Below are 14920 nucleotides of genomic sequence, written 5' to 3'. Positions count from 1 at the left end.
ACAGTTTCCAAGGCTGAAGCCCCAGTAGTTGTCCAGGCCAGCCCTCGAGAATATTTTTGCCAGTTTGCAGCGCGTGTAGATTTTGGACTCCACGCCTGTGACCAGGCAGCCAATGAGGGTCAGAATACCCGCAGCCTTCATCCTCAAAGCCTGCTGGAGACAGAACCTGCCAACGAGCAGGAGACCGAGTCAGACGATCTTCATTCGGGATCTTTGAAATCCAGCGGCGGTGACTGTGCACAGCCCTGCCTAGATGCTGCCTGTCACTTTGGTCATTCAGAGCCACCATCAGGCAAAACCGGCCACTCTACAGTCCAGGGAAGGAATGTGACTGAAGGCTGTTTCCTTAGTGCTTTTCCATACAGTAACTTTCAAGTCAATGCTGTGTTCTCAGGGTTAAGCAAACAAAAAAAATAACCTTCCAGGTAAAAACCACAGGGGGCATTTTCAGGATTTCTATTTGAATTCTATGAATAAAGAATAGAATACAAGGGTGAAACATTCCCTAGACTGCTGACCCTTGAACAACATAGGTTTGAACTGCGTGGGTCCATTTATACCTGAATTTTCTTCTGCCTCTGCCACCCCTGAGACAGCAAGACCAACCCCTCCTCCTCCTCCTCCTCCGCCTCAGCCTGCTCAGTGTGAAGACAACCAGGATGAAGGCCTGTATGATGATCCACTTCCACTTAACAAATAGTGAATATAATATAATAGTAAATATTTACTGTTAACAAATAGTTAATATTTACAAATAGTAAATATATCTTCTCTTCCTTACGATTTTCTTCATAACATTTTCTTTTCTCTAGCTTACTTTGTTGTAAGAACCCAGTATAGACATAGAACATACAAAATATGTGTGGATTGGCTGTTCATGTTATCGATAAAGCTTCCCGTCAGCAGTATGTTATTAGTTGTTAAGCTTCTGGGGAGTCAAAAGTTAAGTGCAAGATTTTCAACTGAGCAGGGGTTGGCACCCCTGGCCCCTGCATTTGTTCAAGGATCAACTGGATGTGTAGAAACAGACATCCCATTTCAGCCAGAGATGAAAGACTCGTGGGCCTGTAGGGACAACTTTAAGATTCATTGTTTGGGGGTTTACTGAAGGGTGAAGATTAAGCACCTAATCTTTCATTTTATTTTCTTGATGCAATTCAAAATGTGGGAGCGTTGCTACCAAAGTATCAGTGTTTTATCTTAGATGGCAAATGCATTGCTTTGCTAGGCTTCACCACCAGTGCTCTGGGGGGCCTCCTAAAAGTCTGGCGCCTGACTGGGGAGCAAGAGGGATGGAGGACGATGGCTCACGAAAGGAGGAAAGCACCTGGGGGAGCAGAGGGGCAATAAAGAGGCCCCCAGGGAAGCATTTGAAATGGGAGTAGGATCAAGAGTGCCATCTCCTGCTGCCTACTGATTTTCCACAATATCCTCCTCTCTTAAAAGAATGTCTTCCCCAAATACAGCAGCCTTGCTGGGATGGGGTGAAGTGAAATTTCTGACACCTGCTCGGGATCCTGAACTTGATGTTCATACATATGTTCATCCCGTGTCATTTTCTGCACTTGCCTAGAAACTTCTCCAGTCATTAGTTTCTCTCCCTGGGGCTGGATTGAAAGGCTAGGCCCAAAACAGGGATGAGTAGTCAACAGCAAGGCCACCGCACCAAGTAACAAGCGGGGCTTTAAGGCGACTAAGCAATAAGGTAAGAACTGTGTTTCATGAGGAGCACACACATTACAAACGTGAATAGCAAGGGTCAGCAAATTAGGTCTGCTTTTGTATGTAAAGTTTTATTGAAACATAGCTACACCCATTTGGTAATATATTGTTGGTGGCTGATTTCCTGCTGCAGTGGCAGAGTTGAGTAGCTGTGTTAGAGGTTGTACAGACCACAAAGCCTAACATATTATTATCTGGTCCTTTTCAGAGAAAGCATGCCAGGCTGTGGCGTACAGCATGGTGTTAAGCTGTGAGGGACAGACAAACAAGGTTTAAGATGCAGAGCTTAGGCCAGGCACGGTAATCCCAGCACTTTGTGAGGGTGAAGAGGGCAAATTGCTTGAAGCCAGGAATTTGAGACCAGCCTGGGCAACAAAGGTAGACTTCTGTCACTACAAAATACACAAAAATTAGCCAGGCATGGTGGTATTTGACTGTGGTGCCAGCTATTTGGGAGGCTGAGGTGGGAGGATCTTTTTTTTTTTTTTTTTTTTTTGAGACGGAGTCTCGCTCTGTCACCCAGGCTGGAGTGCAGTGGCTGGATCTCAGCTCACTGCAAGCTCTGCCTCCCGGGTTCACGCCATTCTCCTGCCTCAGCCTCCCGAGTAGCTGGGACTACAGGCGCCTGCCGCCTCGCCCGGCTAAGTTTTTTTGTATTTTTAGTAGAGACGGGGTTTCACTGTGTTACCCAGGATGGTCTCGATCTCCTGACCTCGTGATCCGCCCGTCTCGGCCTCCCAAAGTGCTGGGATTACAGGCTTGAGCCACCGCGCCTGGCCGGTGGGAGGATCTTTTAAGGCTCAGAGGTTGAGGCTGTTGTGAGTTGTGATTATGCCTCTTCACTCCAGCCTGGGCAACACAGTGAGACTCTGTCTCAAAAAAAAATAAAAGATGCAGAACTTACAAATAAAGTGGGTTTCCATCCCCTGCCTTGGAATTTTACTGATCTCAAACAAGTCAAAACAAAACCCACAGCAATGATAACCCCAAGCATCATGTCCTGCATCCTTCAAGAACCTGCCATTGCTGGTTCTCAGGGACAGGTGGCTTCATAAGAGTAATTCAGGTCTTACTGAAAAGGCAGATTCCCAGTGCCTGCCCCAGAGGCCGATTTCTCAGGTGAGTCTGCGGAAGAAACACTGTTCCACTTACTCAGTCGGTGACTGGCAGCTCAGGTGAGCATCCTGTATCCCCTGAAGCCATGTCTGATTCTAACAAGGCGCAAGTTTCCTTCGAGAACCTTTCTTTAGAGTGTTAGAGAAAGAAAAATTCTTAGTCCTTTGTTTCTCACCACCTAGAGATGCGAGAATTCTACTTCTTGGGACTAAAAGCTGTATCATCCTGCATGCTTGTGTTCTGAGGCAGGTGATAACTGTCTTCTGGGCCTTAATATCTCTCATTTTTTCTCTTTTCCTCTCAACAACCCTCCGCCCTACACAACTTGGCCAGGGCCTCCTGTACAAGTGAGAGCTGTTCTCTAAGGCAACAGTCTGCAAACTTTATCACAAATTCCATTAATAAAGTTAAGCATGTATCCTCTTTAGATGTATATTAAATTATAAATCACACTTCTGTATCTCTGTACTAATATGCTACATAAATTATCAACATACACAAAACTAAAATCTGAAAATGAATGAGAGGTGAAATTAACGTTAAAAATTTATTAACAGCACATTTCTTTGCTATAGTTATATTGTTCATTAATAAAATATTTTCAAAAGAGGGCCACAAAAGAAATTAAAAATTTTTAATGTATAATCAACAGGATTTCATTATTTTTTAAAAAATTGGCTTGACACTCCGTCTCAAAAAAATAAAATAAAATAAAAAATTGGCTTGACATTTTGTGAATCAATAACTAAAGACCTGGTTTCAAGGCCCATTTATTTCTGTGTTCAGATTTAATGACACATTTGAAATGAATTCTCATTGGAATATGTAGATCTAAGTATAAGTTTATTGTTAGTTGCACTAATGAATCATTATATTTTATTAAATTCTATCTACAAATAATGCAAAGGTTTTATTGAAATCTAGTTTTAAGCTTATATAGTATTACACTGTGTAGATATAACATATTTAGCCAATTCCATATTGATTCACACTTAACGGTATTTTTTTCTTCTATGATAAACATACTACAATTAGTAATCTTGTACATTTGTCATTTGTACATTTGCAAGAATATCTGTTGGATACATTCCTGAACATTGAATTGCTGGGTTAAGGACTGTAATTTTGTAATTTTGCTAGATGTTGCCAAATTGCCTTCCACATGGGCTTGTATAAGGAAGATGGCTAGCATACTGTGTTACCAAAGGTTAAGATATTTGCCAATATTAGAGATGAAACATAATTTTGTCAGCATAGTTTCAATTTTAGTTTCCCTTATTTCAAGCTGTCTGAGCATCTTTTCTTGTCTTTAGAAGCCATTTGTGGACTTTTCTCTCTCTCTCTCTCTTTTTGAGACAGAGTCTCCCTCTGTTGCCCAGGCTGGAGCTCAGTAGTGTGATCTCGGCTCACTGCAACCTCCACCTCATGGGTTGAAGCGACTCTCATGCCTCAGCCTCCCGGGTAGCTGGGATTACAGGCATGTGCCCCCACGCCCAGATAATTTTTGTATTTTTAGTAGAGACGGGGTTTCACCATGTTTGCCAGGCTGGTCTCAAACTCCTCATCTCAAGCAATCTGCCCACCTCAGTCTCCCAAAGTGCTGAAATTACAGGCATGAGCCATGGCACCTGACCTGCATGCTTTTTCTTGTGAATTGTCTATAATATGAGAAAATATATAGGTTTTTCTTCAAACATCTTTTTCAAAATGCTTTGAAATAGGGATTTTACAATCAATGAGAAAATAGAGACAGATGGTCTTTTTTTTTTTTCAAAAATGCTTGTTTAGCAAGTTTTCAGATACATAGTAAATATACAAAAGCCATTTATATTCTTATATACTAGGAATAGAAAATGGAATCTGAAATAACAAAATATCATTTACAGTAGCACACACAAGAATATGACGTACTTAAATGTAAACCTAACAAAATCTGTGTAGGATATATGTGCTGACAACTATAAGACAGATGAAAAGTTAAAGAAGACGTAAGTGGAAAAGATATACCATGTTCCTGAATTCAAAAATTCAGTGTTGTTAAGATTTAATCTATAGATTTAATGGAATTCCAATTAAAATCCCAGAAAATTGTTTTGAAAATATCAATAAGATGATCTTGAAACTTAAATGGAAGGGCAAATGGACTAGAATAAACAAAACTATTCAGAAAAAGAAAGAAATTGAAGGACTCATTCTACATGATTTTAAGACAATATAAAGCTGTAGTAATCAAGACAGAATGATATTGGTGGGAAGATAGACCCGTAGACCAGTGGAACAGAAGAGAGAGCCCAGAAATAGATCTACAAATATTTAGTCAACAAAATTTTTATAAAGATGCTGATTAAATTCAATGGAAAAATGGTGTTCTTTTCACCAAATGGTACTAAAATAAGGCTGTCTATGTCCAAAACACGTGTTCAAAACCAACAAAATAAAAGAAGGCATACTGAAGAATACATACCTTATATCTCATATAAAAATTAATTCAAAATGGATCAAAGACATAAATGTAAAAAGTGAAACTATGAAATTCTATAAGGAAATATAGGAAATCTGCAGGACTTGGGTTTGGCAATAAAATTTTAGATATAACAACAAAAGCACAATCCATGAAAGGAAAAAAAAAACCGTTTAGTTGAACTTGATCAAAATTAAAAACTTTTGCTCTTTGAAAGACACTGTTAAGAGAATGAAAAGACTAGCTACAGACTGGAAGAAATATTTATAAATCACATGTCTGATGAAAGCTTTATATTCAGGATATATAAAGAACTCTTAAAATCTAACCATAAGCAAACATATGACCCAATTAAAAATGGGCAACTGATTTAAGCAGACACTTCATCAAATAAGAAGTCCAAATGACAAATAAGCATATGAAAAAATGATCAATATCATTGTCACCAGGGAAGTATAAATTAAAACCACAATTATATATCACTTCCCACTAATTAGAATTGCTAAAATCAATCAGACGACACCAAATGATGATGAAGACAGAGAACCGTAAGAACTCCCATTTATCACTGGTGGGAATGCAAAGTGTTACAGTCACTTTGGAAAACAGTTTGGCAGTTTCTTATAAAGTTAAACACAGACTTATCATATAAACCAACAATCACACTTCTAGGTATTTAATCAAGTGAATCAGAAACTTACATTCACACAAAACCAAGTTAATCTATGTTTATAGCAACTTTATTCATAATCACTAAAAAATGGAAGCAACAAAGATGACCTTCAACAGGCAAATATATTTAAAAACCGTGATCTATTCATACAATGGAATACTACTCAGCAATGAAAAGAATGAGCTATTTGATTCCCGCAGCAATGTGGATGAATCTTAAACGCATTTTGCTAAATGAAAGAAGCCAGACCCAAAAGACTACATGTTAGATAATTGCAGGCATATGACATTATAGAAAAGGCAAAACTATGGGGATGGAAAACAGTTCAGTGATTGTCAAAGATTAGAGGAGAAATCGGCGATAAAGGGACCACACATGTTCTATTTTAGGTCATTGGAACTGTTCTCTATGGTACTGGGGTAGTGAATACATGGCTTCATAAATTTGTCAAGACCCGTAGGCCCATACACCACAAAGCGGGAACTTCATTGTATGCTATTTTTAAAAATCATCCAAGATGTTGAGGAATCCCAGGATAGAACTGAGTCTGTGACGAAAAGACCTAACTGTATTACAAATGTATGACATGCATTTGCTGAAGGAGTATGAAAAGAGCCACTGATCTAGGTAACTTTGAGAACAGTGTTTTGACTGGATATTTAAAGTCTAAAGGCAAAACAATCTGTACATAAACACTGTACTCCAGTTGGTGAATTTCTGTCTCATAGGGGTAAATGTTAGCAATTTTTTTTTTTTTTTTTTGTGACAGAGTCTCCGTCTGTCACCCAAGCTGGAGTTCAGTGGTGTGATCTCAGCTCTGCCTCCCAGGTTCAAGCAATTCTCCTGTCTCAGCCTCCCGAGTAGCTAAGATTACAGGCATAGGCTGCCACATCCAGCTAATTTTTGTATTTTTAGTAGAGACGGGGTTTTGTCATGTTGCCCAGGCTGGTCTTGAACTCCTGACCTCAGGTGATCTACCCTTCTTGGCCTCCCAAAGTGCTGAGATTACAGGCATGAAACACCGTGCCCGGCCAGTATCAGCAATTCTTAAAATACTTCACGTGTAAACAAATGAAGAAAAACATTGCAGATGATGGGAGCCAGATTTCACACTGTCAGAGAGAGAAGTTAAAAATAAGCAAAAGAGAAAGACTAGAGTTGAACTCTGTGATACTGGATTAGAGTCGGAGACATGAATATAAATCTGCCCATCTACCTAGAAACAGTGGCACTCCAGTAGCTACGAGCATTCTCAACACACAGACTTGCTTCTAATACCATTTCATTCGCCAGTAAAGGAAACCAGGACTCCTTAGAAAATAGGCTGATTGGCCGGGTGCGGTGGCTCACGCCTCTAATCTCAGCACTTTGGGTGACCGAGGCGGGTGGATCACAAGGTCAGGAGATCGAGACCATCCTGGCCAACATGTGAAACCCCGTCTCTACTAAAAATACAAAAAATTAGGTGGGCGTGGTGGCACACACCTGTAGTCTCAGCTACTCAGGAGCCTGAGGCAGGAGAATGGCTTGAACTCAGGAGGCGGAGGCTGCAGTGAGCCAAGATTGTGCCGCTGCATACCAGCCTGGGCAATAGAGCGAGACTCTGTCTCAAAAGAAAAAGAAAATAGGCTGATTTCAGGACTGGGTCAGGGAAAATGCAAAATGAGTCTGCAGTATCTTGTTAGTCCCAGAGAATAAGGAAATGCTGTGGTTAAGGGAGGCGCATACCAAAGAAACACAGGAACCAAACTGAGAAAATTCCCAGTCACCAAAACTGGGACAATCACAAAACAAAATAAATAACGATAGCAGTGGATTCTAACTCAGAGAATAAAATAATACATATGAGGACATACGATATGAATAAATGATCGAATAAATAAATATCTGAGGACAAGAAACAAGTCTGTCTCACAGAAGAATTCTAAGTAATCTATGTAGATAATCCCCCTCCAGGAAATGGAGCTTAATTCTCCTCCCTTTGAGTAGGGCTGGACTGACTGACTTGCTTCCCATGGATAGAACACAGAAAGGGGAAAATGGGGACTTTCTGGTGAAGAAACCCAGGGGACTCTGTCTTAGCCAAGTGATCCAGGTTAATTAACCTCACCAGGGATGAGTCATGGTAGGTCCCCCTGATAGGATGTGATGAGAAGGGCACTTCACCTCTGTGGTTTTCTTTCCCCAAAATCCATAACCCCACTTGAATCATGAGAAAACATTAATAAAACCCCAAAGGATGGACATCCACAAAATACCTGACCACTGCTCCTCAAGTATGTCAAAGTCAAGAAAAGCAAGGCTGAGAAAACGCTAGACTGGAAGAGACTAAGGAAGTATGAGAACCAAAAGCAATGTGGTGTCCTGGATTGGATCCTGGGATAGAAAAAGGACAATATTAGAAAAACAAGTGAAAGCTGAATAAAGCCTGTAATTAATGCATTGCACCAATGTTAATGTCTTGGTTTTGACAGACGTGCTGTGGACGTGTAAGATGTTCATGTCAGGGAAGCTGGGAAAAGGGTATGTGCGGACTCTGGACTCTACACGACCTTTCTATAAATCTATTTTTATTTATTTATTTATTTATTTATTTATTTATTTATTTATTTTTGAGACGGAGTCTGGCTCTGTTGCCCAGGCTGGAGTGCAGTGACCGGATCTCAGCTCACTGCAAGCCCCGCCTCCCGGGTTCACGCCATTCTCCTGCCTCAGCCTCCCAAGTAGCTGGGACTACAGGTGCCCGCCACCTCGCCCGGCTAATTTTTTTTGTATTTTTAGTAGAGACGGGGTTTCACCGTGTTAGCCAGGATGGTCTCGATCTCCTGAACTCGTGATCCGCCCGTCTCGGCCTCCCAAAGTGCTGGGATTACAGGCTTGAGCCACCGCGCCTGGCCTTCTATAAATCTAAAATGATTCCAAAATAAGTTTAAAAATTTGTGAGCTAGCGTACTGTTGATAACCACTTATCACAGAGAAGGTGAGTGGATTTGAATTGCTTGATTATTGAAAAATAAAAGTGACTAATCTCTACAGTGGCCAATGATTGTAACTGCGTTGCCAGTGAGAAACCCAGCACACATGTGCCACAAAAGGTTTTCAAAGTCGCTGCTCTTCTCATGATCAATTATTAAGAAGGTTCTATTATTTAAAGGTCTCATTTTAATCAAATTAACTGTATTAATTTCACTCTATAGATACAGTCTCATCCTACTTATTTTTATATAAAATAGGACCGCACTGGTGATATCCTGTGCCGTCTAAACGACCACATATTGCAGTAAACTAAAAGGAGCAAACAGATACATTATTCTCCATCCTCTCATCTGGGGCCACAGAAAGTAAGATGAAGACGCAAGAGCCAAACAACACAGGGGTAAAGACTCAAGCTCCTCAGCTGACTTACGCATTTACCTACATGGAGTCAGCAGCCACAAAGCTGAGACCACGCAGAAACACGAAGCAAATCAAACGTAGACTTGGTCAGCTCAGCGGTGATGATGGCAGCAGAGGTTTTAAATGTGTGCAGTGTTTTTGTTTATTTGTTTATTTTAAAAATTGTGGTAAAATAGACATTACATAAAATGTACTGTTTTAACCATTTTAAAGTATACAATGAGAGTCATTAAGTACATTCATAGCACGCATCCATCGGTTCTCTCTAATTCCATAACTTTTTCATCTCCCCAAAGGGAAACTCTGTTCCCATTAATTCACTTCCCATTTCCCCTTTTCCCAGCCCTGGTACCCACAGATCTGTGTTCTGTCTCTGTGGATTTACCTGTTCTGGATATCTCCTGTAACTGGGTCTACAACGTTTTTACCAGTGTTTTTCAAAGTGTAGTTCTCACCACCAGCCTGGGAACCTCACCTGAAAAATATGTTAAAATAAAATTTCCTTTATCTCAGTCTAGGTCTGCAGAATCAGAATTAGGGGTGTGGTGGCCTCTAGGAAACAGAGATTTGACATACTCCTCAGGTGATCCTAATGCCCACTAAAGTGTGAAAAAATCTGAAATAGCTAGTCCTCTCCATCTTCTATTAACCTTGACACTGTGGATGGCTACTTTCCTGTGGGCTCAGCTGGCCAACTTGACAGATGAATTTACGATTGGGAATTAATCACTGAGGTTGACTCAATATGTAACTTTTCCCAAGCGAATGGAAGTATGAATTGAGACATCTTCAAATACAGTTTCAGACTGAAAGCTTCAGTTCTTCAGAGGTTAAAGGCCCCATGATGTCACCTTAGGACTGACCCCCCTGTTCCCCAAACCCTGCACCAGGAGATCTGAGCCACCTTCGGGAATGGACAGACCCACTCCTATCCCCAGGGCAATCTGACTTGCTCTCCAGCTCTACGTTTTGTGAGTGTAGGAGCAGTGGGGGGAGCTTGAATATTTGGGCTCTGAATAATAATGGGTTTCAAATTTGTTTGAAAACAAAAAGTCACTGCCTTAACCCAAATCAATGAACTCCTATTAGTCAGATTTCTGGCACTGTTATAGACCAGTGCGGGAGTCATTATACCATTGGGGTGACAGATAGGGCTGAGTCTAAGACTACTCTAGGGAACTTTGGGGACTGTAGCACATGCCGTAAGTTTCAGGGGGTACCCACAGGTAATGCATCTCTAAGTCAAGTCCATTCGGTAAGTCTGGTCCCTAACTCCTGAGCTCAAGTGATCCTCCTGCCTCAGCCTCCCAAGTAACTGAGACTGCAGTCACACACCACCACACTTAATTTAAAAAAAAATTTTTTTTAGAGACATGGTTTCACTATGTTGGTGGTCTCAAACTCCCAGGCTCAAGCAATACCCCTGCCTCAGCCTTGAATTACTGGAATTACAGGCATGTACCACTGTGCCCAGTTCCTCTTGCCCATTTCTGATTTTTTTTCTGTGATCCCCTTGCTCATTTAAAAAACATTTTTGGCTTTAGGTTTTTAGCCTGGTTTTATCTTCTTGCTCTACCTACCCTGTCCCTCTACCTACCCTGTTATCTTCTTGGTTTATTTATCCCCAAATTTATCTCTGGCTGAGATTTCTCTCCTGAGGTTCAGGCCAACATACACAACTGCCAAGACATCCCCACATGGGGGCTGACAATAAACAGATGTATGTAAAAGACACAAGGAATAATTGTCCCACGCTTAGTGAAGGAGAGGGGAAAAAAGGGAAAGAAAAACATCAAACATTTCTCTCATGTTTCAAGCCCCAGCACCACCAATTCTAGAGAAAACCCAAGACAGAAACAAGAAGGAATACAAATTTCGTTTCAGCCATAGTGAATTTTATGTGAAGGTGAGCCTCGAAGGCAAAATTTTTCAGAACTCTTTCAGAGCGTGTTTCCAAGATTCAGGACAGATAGCAAGACACTAAAGAAAGAACCAAAAAGATGGCATTCCTAACCAACGATTTGCCCTAGGTGTTCTGTTCTATATACTATTATCCTTACATCCCTGGAAAAACACAGCCAAATTCTTTCTTAGGTTTCAGACATACCTGACTGCCCTTTTCCCTGTGGGTCCATCTTCTAGTATTAATTATTTTTACCATATTCCAAAGATATGATCAGCTAGCTGATAAAAGGAATATCTATAGCAATATTCTTAAGACCTAAGGTTTGGGATGACCTGCAAGCAAGCCCAGTATGTAGGAAGGAATTGAAATGAAGAAATTCCCTGGAGGCATGATGGAGAAGCCGCCACGTGTTGCTGTCAGTAACATGCCTACAGCAGGCAGCCCCAGGGACAGACAACAGGTAAGCTCAAACACCAGATTCAGACCATTGACTTTTCTCCATCCTGTTGATGCTCTTTCACCATCCGTAGTGAAGAGAAGAGAAATGCTGCTTGCAGAACTCACATTCTCTGAACAGGTGACTCACGAGCACTGTGACTCACAGCGTATGTAGGACTGCTTGGGTCCAAGTGTAACAGGCGTCCATGGCTGCTAGTAGAGACAGAAGTCACACAGCATTGCCACTTCCGCCCCCAGCTCCATTGCCCCTGGCTGAGCTGAGGTTCCAAAATAACCCCCACCCTCTCCAGGTACTGCTTCTCCTTGCCTCCGTTGATATGCACAGGAGCTTTGGTACGCAGTCAAGGGAGAATTTATTTGTATTTTATTTTTTGTTAGAGATAGGGAATCACTATGCTGCCCAGGCTGGACTCAAACTCCTGGGCCTAAGGGATCCCCCTGGCTCAGCCTCCCAAGTGGCTAGGACTACAGGCACATGTTCACACAGTTGCAGTGTTTATATACAAAAATTTTCTAAGATGCGTCATTGCATCAGTTTTATAAAGACCTATTAGTTTTTTGTAAGACTCCCTCATTTTTATAACTGTCAATGTTTTAGCTTCTAATATGGGCAATTGAAACTGTAAAAGCCCTTTTATTTAGCTGACCATAAACCATAAAGCCTCTTAGTTTGGATTCCCTGGGTTTTGATTCCATGGTCCATAGTCATTTTATTCAACAGGTTCTTCTTGAGGCCGTGGGGTGGAAAGTTCTGCATCTGCCTGGGGAGGTCAAGATGAGAATGACAGATAAGGAGCTGAAGAGAGAAAGCAGCAATGCAAAATCACGGGCATTCCCAGACATTTCATGCACGTAAATACATTTCCCTTCACATACATTAAAAGAAAAGGCCAGGCCGGGCACAGTGGCTCACGGCTGTAATACCAGCACTTTGAAAGGCCAAGTCAGGTGGATCAGGAGTTTGAGACCAGCCTGGCCAACATGGTGAAACCTCGTCTCTACTAAAAATACAAAAAATTAGCCTGGTGTGGTGGCATGCGCCTTTAATCCCAGCTACTTGGAAAGCTGAGGTAGGAGAATTGCTTGAACCTGGGAGGCACAGGTTGCAGTGAGCTGAGATCACGTCACTGCACTCCAGCCTAGGTGACAGAGCAAGACTCCATCTCCAAAAAGAAAAGAAAAGAAAAGAAAAGGCCAATGGGCATGTGAAACATTTTATTTGTTTATTGCTAGAACCTAAGTCCACGTGAGCAGGGAGTTTGTCTCACTGTAGTCACAGCCCCAGAACCAGGCTTGGCGTATTAGATGTTTATAAATATATGTTGAGTGAATAAATGAAATAATTTGCTAACATTTAACTTCTTGCGTATCTTGGAGATATTAAAGCTACCTTAAACAGAAATTCCTTGCTTCACAATTTGCAATCGAAAAAATGTGGAAGCAACATGAATATCCATCAATCAACGAACGGATAAAGTAACTATGGTGTATATATATGATGGAATAGTACTCAGCCATAAAAAGGAATGAATTAATGGCATTCACAGCAACCTGGATGGGGTTGGAGACTATTATTCTAAGTGAAGTAACTCAGGAATGGAAAACCAAACATCGTATGTTCTCACTTAAAGGGGAAGCTAAGCTATGAGGGTGCAAAGGCCTAAGAATGACACAATGGACTTTGGGAGTTCAGGGGGAAAGGGTGGGAAGGGGGTGAGGGATAAAATACTACAAATCAGGTTCAGTGTATATTGTTCGGGTGATGGGTGCACCGAAATCTCACAAATCACCACTGAAGAACTTACTAATGTAACCAAATACCACCTGTTCCCCAAAAACCTACGCGGAAAAAAAATGTCCTAGCTTCAGGTTTTCCATTTGCAAGAGTGTTTTGTAAAATTGGCTTTGGGAAGTGCATCAATTCTTTTTTGACACCAGGGGGCGACAGAGTGCATCCAGGAATCAAGTTTTTAAGGCGTTATTTTTCAGAGTGGTTAGTACTTCAGCTGATACTCTTAGATGTGAATAACTGTGACTAAGTCAAATCAGCACTGCAGGATGAGGTTTAAAACTGTTCAGCATATTTTAAGCTTAACACAAGGTAAGCATGTATCCAAGTTAAAAATAACATCCATAAATACAGCCTGACAATGTGTTTAAAAATAATTATATAAATGGGTTGCAAATGACGTTTGAGTCTTTCCTCATCTTACGATCACTTTTTGATGCCCAACCAGACGCCATATGTGATCCAATAGCCAAAGGCTATTAGCACAGGAAAAGATCTGATAAAAGTCTATGATTTTGTCCGTGTAGTTGACACTGCCGTTTTAACATCAAGGGGGAAATGCAAAGCTTCTAGTTCTGATGAATAGACAGTGACTAAATATATTCCATCATGGCTGAGTGTCAGGGGCTGGCTCGGTACAATCAAGCATGTGAGTAGCTCTTTTGTGCTGGGAACCTATTGGGCAGCCTTACTTAACATGGGAGTGCCTATGGGATGGGAGGTCTGGTGATATATGATTAAGGAGGGCATCCTAGGGGCTGGAAGGGAGGAATTTCCCTCTACAACATTATATTTAATGAGAACAAACTTAATATTAGTCTGGTAGACATTGCCAATTATGTGGGAAATTAATGTATTCTTTTATTCCTATTTTCAGTTTGCAGTTCCTGAGGTCCTGAGGTTTGGCCATATAAGAACATCCAGGTAGATCCAGGTCTCTCGGCAACTCCAGACCCCCTGTTCCAGGAGTCCTGATCGAAAGAGCTTGCTGCAAGAGTCAGTAGCCAGCAGCTAAACTGTTTCACCTCCTTTTCTTTTCTTGCCTGGTCTCTGGGTGGAAGTTCCAATTAGGACTCAAACAGCCCCCAAAGCCGGCAGCTGAAGAGGAAAGGGGGAATATGGTGGTGCATCAGTGCCATCTAACTTGGTCTTAAACAGTAGGAAATTAGCTGCTTGTCATTAAAATAAACTAATGCCAGCCTGTTCCGTGGCTGCACGCTGCAGGGGACATGAAAGGGGACTGGTGAAGTCCCCACAGTTTCTGGGGGTTAGAATGGGCCGCTCTTCTCCCCTCCAGATTCCGGCCACACTGTTAGTCAGCTGTGGATCCTCTCCTCCCTTGCCTAAGTTAGAGGAGACAAAGGTGAGTGTGAGCTGAGTGCTTCAGTGTCGAGGCTG

General features: G+C 41.5%; 1 protein-coding gene and 1 long non-coding RNA gene across 6 annotated transcripts in view; one reads left to right on the top strand and one right to left on the bottom strand.

The window, feature by feature from the left end:
- The window catches only part of LOC105479951 (lysozyme-like protein 1), a 20304-nt gene extending 17318 nt beyond the window's left edge, over positions 1-2986 (bottom strand). For 2 of the 4 annotated variants that reach the window (XR_011608163.1, XM_071070284.1), the window contains exons 1-2: positions 2875-2986; positions 3-166 (exon numbers count right to left, since the gene is read on the bottom strand). Coding sequence is in view for 3 of the 4 variants with exons in the window: in XM_071070284.1 (XP_070926385.1) it covers positions 3-141 (139 nt within the window). In the remaining variant the exon portion in view is untranslated. Of the gene's footprint in view, positions 1-2; positions 167-2795 lie in introns of all 4 variants that reach the window. The other 2 variants (XM_011738318.2, XM_011738319.3) reach the window with 2 other exon arrangements.
- Positions 1-14920, top strand: part of LOC105479952 (uncharacterized) — a 15474-nt gene extending 554 nt beyond the window's left edge. The window contains exons 2-3 of one of the 2 annotated variants that reach the window (XR_986188.2): positions 534-669; positions 14400-14920. This is a non-coding gene — a long non-coding RNA (uncharacterized lncRNA). Of the gene's footprint in view, positions 1-533; positions 670-9205; positions 9568-14399 lie in introns of those variants that run through there. The other variant, XR_986187.2, reaches the window with a different exon arrangement.

The sequence above is a fragment of the Macaca nemestrina genome, chromosome 9 (genome assembly GCF_043159975.1).
Source record: "Macaca nemestrina isolate mMacNem1 chromosome 9, mMacNem.hap1, whole genome shotgun sequence".
Taxonomy (NCBI): Eukaryota; Metazoa; Chordata; class Mammalia; order Primates; family Cercopithecidae; genus Macaca; species Macaca nemestrina.
The sequence above is the reverse complement of the archived record's forward strand: the minus strand, read 5'-3'. Positions and strand labels throughout refer to the sequence as shown.